The sequence below is a fragment of the Coregonus lavaretus genome (genome assembly GCF_964263955.1).
Source record: "Coregonus lavaretus genome assembly, contig: HAP1_SCAFFOLD_3486, whole genome shotgun sequence".
Classification (NCBI taxonomy): Eukaryota; Metazoa; Chordata; class Actinopteri; order Salmoniformes; family Salmonidae; genus Coregonus; species Coregonus lavaretus.
Genome location: NW_028166687.1, coordinates 52,501 through 56,414, shown reverse-complemented (window position 1 = coordinate 56,414; position 3,914 = coordinate 52,501). Strand labels below are relative to the sequence as shown.

The 3,914-nt window shown below is 51.4% G+C and overlaps 1 protein-coding gene across 1 annotated transcript in view; it reads left to right on the top strand.

Moving 5' to 3' along the window:
* Positions 1 to 3,805: 3,805 nt before the first annotated feature.
* Positions 3,806 to 3,914, top strand: part of LOC311114399 (zinc finger MIZ domain-containing protein 1-like) — a gene marked incomplete at both ends in the record, with an annotated part of 51,446 nt that continues 51,337 nt past the window's right edge. The window contains one exon of the mRNA XM_084189656.1: positions 3,806 to 3,848. Within this exon, the coding sequence (XP_084045782.1) occupies positions 3,806 to 3,848 (43 nt within the window). The remainder of the gene's footprint in view (positions 3,849 to 3,914) is intronic.

Here is a 3,914-nt window from a genome sequence, read left to right as displayed (position 1 = left end):
TCATGGTAGAGGTGTGAGTTAGCCTGGTTAGCCTCTTGTTGTAGCAGATCATGGTAGAGGTGTGAGTTAGCCTGGTTAGCCTCTTGTTGTAGCAGATCATGGTAGAGGTGTGAGTTAGCCTGGTTAGCCTCTTGTTGTAGCAGATCATGGTAGAGGTGTGAGTTAGCCTGGTTAGCCTCTTGTTGTAGCAGATCATGGTAGAGGTGTGAGTTAGCCTGGTTAGCCTCTTGTTGTAGCAGATCATGGTAGAGGTGTGAGTTAGCCTGGTTAGCCTCTTGTTGTAGCAGATCATGGTAGAGGTGTGAGTTAGCCTGGTTAGCCTCTTGTTGTAGCAGATCATGGTAGAGGTGTGAGTTAGCCTGGTTAGCCTCTTGTTGTAGCAGATCATGGTAGAGGTGTGTTAGCCTGGTTAGCCTCTTGTTGTAGCAGATCATGGTAGAGGTGTGAGTTAGCCTGGTTAGCCTCTTGTTGTAGTAGAATAAAGGGAGCCTAATTGAGCTGTACTATGTTGGATGGTAGTCAGGTCCTCAAATTGAAGTCTCCAATCAGAGGGGTACCCCTCTCCTTTGTTTCAACAGCGCTAGCTAAATACACTGTTCTGTTCTGCCTTTGTTCCCCCCCATCTGTTTAGCTCTTCAATCTCCTCCTGTGCCTTGTGTTGTGAAGGACACCTGAAAAAGAGCTGATTTAGGGTTTGATGAAGGCCTGCTCATTCCCAGTCCCAGCCTTGCACCAGCCCCAGTCCCAACCCTTTCCCTAGCTACAGCCCCAGTCCTAACCCATCCCCAGCTTCATTCTAGCCCAAGCCAGATAGTCCCTATCCCTGCCCTTAACGGTACCCATAAAGCCCCAATCCCAGCCCAGCTCCAACCCAGGCCAGCTCCAACCCAGGCCAGCTCCAACCCAGGCCAGCTCCAACCCAGGCCAGCCCTAACCTAGCCCAGCTTCAACCCAGGCCAACCTGTATCAACCCGCTCCTCAATGTATCATCCCGCTCCTCAGTGTATCATCCCGCTCCTCAGTGTATCATCCCGCTCCTCAGTGTATCATCCCGCTCCTCAGTGTATCATCCCGCTCCTCAGTGTATCATCCCGCTCCTCAGTGTATCATCCCGCTCCTCAGTGTATCATCCCGCTCCTCAGTGTATCATCCCGCTCCTCAGTGTATCATCCCGCTCCTCAGTGTATCATCCCGCTCCTCAGTGTATCATCCCGCTCCTCAGTGTATCATCCCGCTCCTCAGTGTATTATCCCGCTCCTCAGTGTATCATCCTGCTCCTCAGTGTAGAAGCAGTGCTGCTGTGAATCACAAGAGGTGGCTGGCCTCTCCTCCGCTCTGATTGGGTCCACATTCTCTTTCTTTCATAGCGCCGTTCCGTCGGCTGGCCGGGATAGAGAGAACAGGAGAATAAAGGAAACGTGTCTCTTTTGTAGTTGGTAAAGATGGACCCTCTCAGTTACCTAACCAGCGAGCAGTAGGTAGGTAGAGATGGAGGGAGAGAGGGAGGTAGAGAGGTAGAGATGGAGGGAGAGAGAGAGGGAGAGAGGGAGGTAGAGGGGTAGGGAGGTAGGTAGAGATGGAGGGAGAGAGGGAGGTAGGTAGAGATGGAGGGAGAGAGAGAGGGAGAGAGGTAGAGATGGAGGGAGAGAGAGAGGGAGAGAGGGAGGTAGAGAGGTAGGGAGGTAGGTAGAGATGGAGGGAGAGAGGGAGGTAGGTAGAGAGGGAGGTAGAGCGGTAGAGAGGTAAGTAGAGATGGAGGGAGAGATGGAGGTAGAGATGGAGGTAGAGATGGAGGTAGAGAGGTAGGTAGAGATGGAGGGAGAGAGGGAGGTAGAGAGGTAGGTAGAGATGGAGGTAGAGATGGAGGGAGAGATGGAGGTAGAGAGGTAGGTAGAGATGGAGGGAGAGAGGGAGGTAGAGAGGTAGAGATGGAGGTAGAGATGGAGGTAGAGAGGTAGGTAGAGATGGAGGGAGAGAGGAGGTGGAGAGGTAGGGAGGTAAGTAAAGATGGATGGAGAGATGGAGGTAGAGAGGTAGGGAGGTAGGTAGAGATGTAGGGAGAGATGGAGGTAGGTAGAGAGGTAGAGATGGAGGGAGAGAGGGAGGTAGAGATGGAGGGAGAGAGGGAGGTAGAGATGGAGGGAGAGAGGGAGGTAGAGATGGAGGGAGAGAGGGAGGTAGAGATGGAGGGAGAGAGGGAGGTAGAGATGGAGGGAGAGAGGGAGGTAGAGATGGAGGGAGAGAGGGAGGTAGAGATGGAGGGAGAGAGGGAGGTAGAGATGGAGGGAGAGAGGGAGGTAGAGATGGAGGGAGAGAGGGAGGTAGAGATGGAGGTAGAGAGGGAGGGAGAGATGGAGGGAGAGAGGGAGGTAGAGATGGAGGTAGAGAGGTAGAGATGGAGGGAGAGAGGGAGGTAGAGATGGAGGGAGAGAGGGAGGTAGAGATGGAGGTAGAGAGGTAGAGATGGAGGGAGAGATGGAGGTAGAGATGGAGGGAGAGAGGGAGGTAGAGATGGAGGTAGAGAGGTAGAAATGGAGGGAGAGATGGAGGTAGAGATGGAGGGAGAGATGGAGGTAGAGATGGAGGTAGAGATGGAGGTAGAGATGGAGGGAGAGATGGAGGGAGAGATGGAGGTAGAGATGGAGGGAGAGATGGAGGTAGAGATGGAGGGAGAGATGGAGGGAGAGATGTAAGTAGAGATGGAGGGAGAGAGGGAGGTAGGGAGGTAAGTAGAGAGGTAGGGAAGTAGGTGGATAGGTAGGGAGGGAGAGAGGGAGGGAGGGAGGGAGGGAGGGAGAGAGGGAGGGAGGGAGGGAGGGAGGGAGGGAGAGAGGGAGAGAGGGAGGGAGGGAGGGAGGGAGGGAGGGAGGGAGGGAGGGAGGGAGGGAGAGAGGGAGGTAGAGATGGAGGGAGAGAGGGAGGTAGAGATGGAGGGAGAGAGGGAGGGAGGTGGAGAGGTAGGGAGGTAAGTAGAGAGGTAGGGAAGTAGGTGGATAGGTAGGGAGGGAGAGAGGGAGGGAGGGAGGGAGGGAGAGAGGGATGAAGTCCATCTGAGTGATCTGTAGGGCCAGACTGAACCCTAGTGGCAAAGGACAGAAGTGACACTGAGTTGACTGGGTTGGCTGGTTTTGTTCCTGAGTAGGGGTTTTCAAAACGTTCCTCGGGGCCCCTAGATTTCAAAATGTTGTTGTAGTCTTGAACTAGCTCACCTGATTGACCTAGTAAAGGGCTTGATGATTAGTTGACATGTTGAATCACCTAGTAAAGGGCTTGATGATTAGTTGACGAGTTGAATCACCTAGTAAAGAGCTTGATGATTAGTTGACGAGTTGAATCACCTAGTAAAGAGCTTGATGATTAGTTGACGAGTTGAATCACCTAGTAAAGGGCTTGATGATTAGTTGACAAGTTGAATCACCTAGTAAAGGGCTTGATGATTAGTTGACGAGTTGAATCACCTAGTAAAGGGCTTGATGATTAGTTGACGAGTTGAATCACCTAGTAAAGAGCTTGATGATTAGTTGACGAGTTGAATCACCTAGTAAAGGGCTTGATGATTAGTTGACGAGTTGAATCACCTAGTAAAGAGCTTGATGATTAGTTGACGAGTTGAATCACCTAGTAAAGAGCTTGATGATTAGTTGACGAGTTGAATCACCTAGTAAAGAGCTTGATGATTAGTTGACGAGTTGAATCACCTAGTAAAGAGCTTGATGATTAGTTGACGAGTTGAATCACCTAGTAAAGGGGTTGATGATTAGTTGACAAGTTGAATCAGGTGCTAGCTCTGGAATAGATCAAATACATGGCACGACTGGGGGTCCCCGAGGAGAGGTTGGAGACCCCCTGTACTAAAGGATGGTGGTCCATTACATTTCAATATGTTTATTGTTCTGACTTTTCTCAATGCTTCT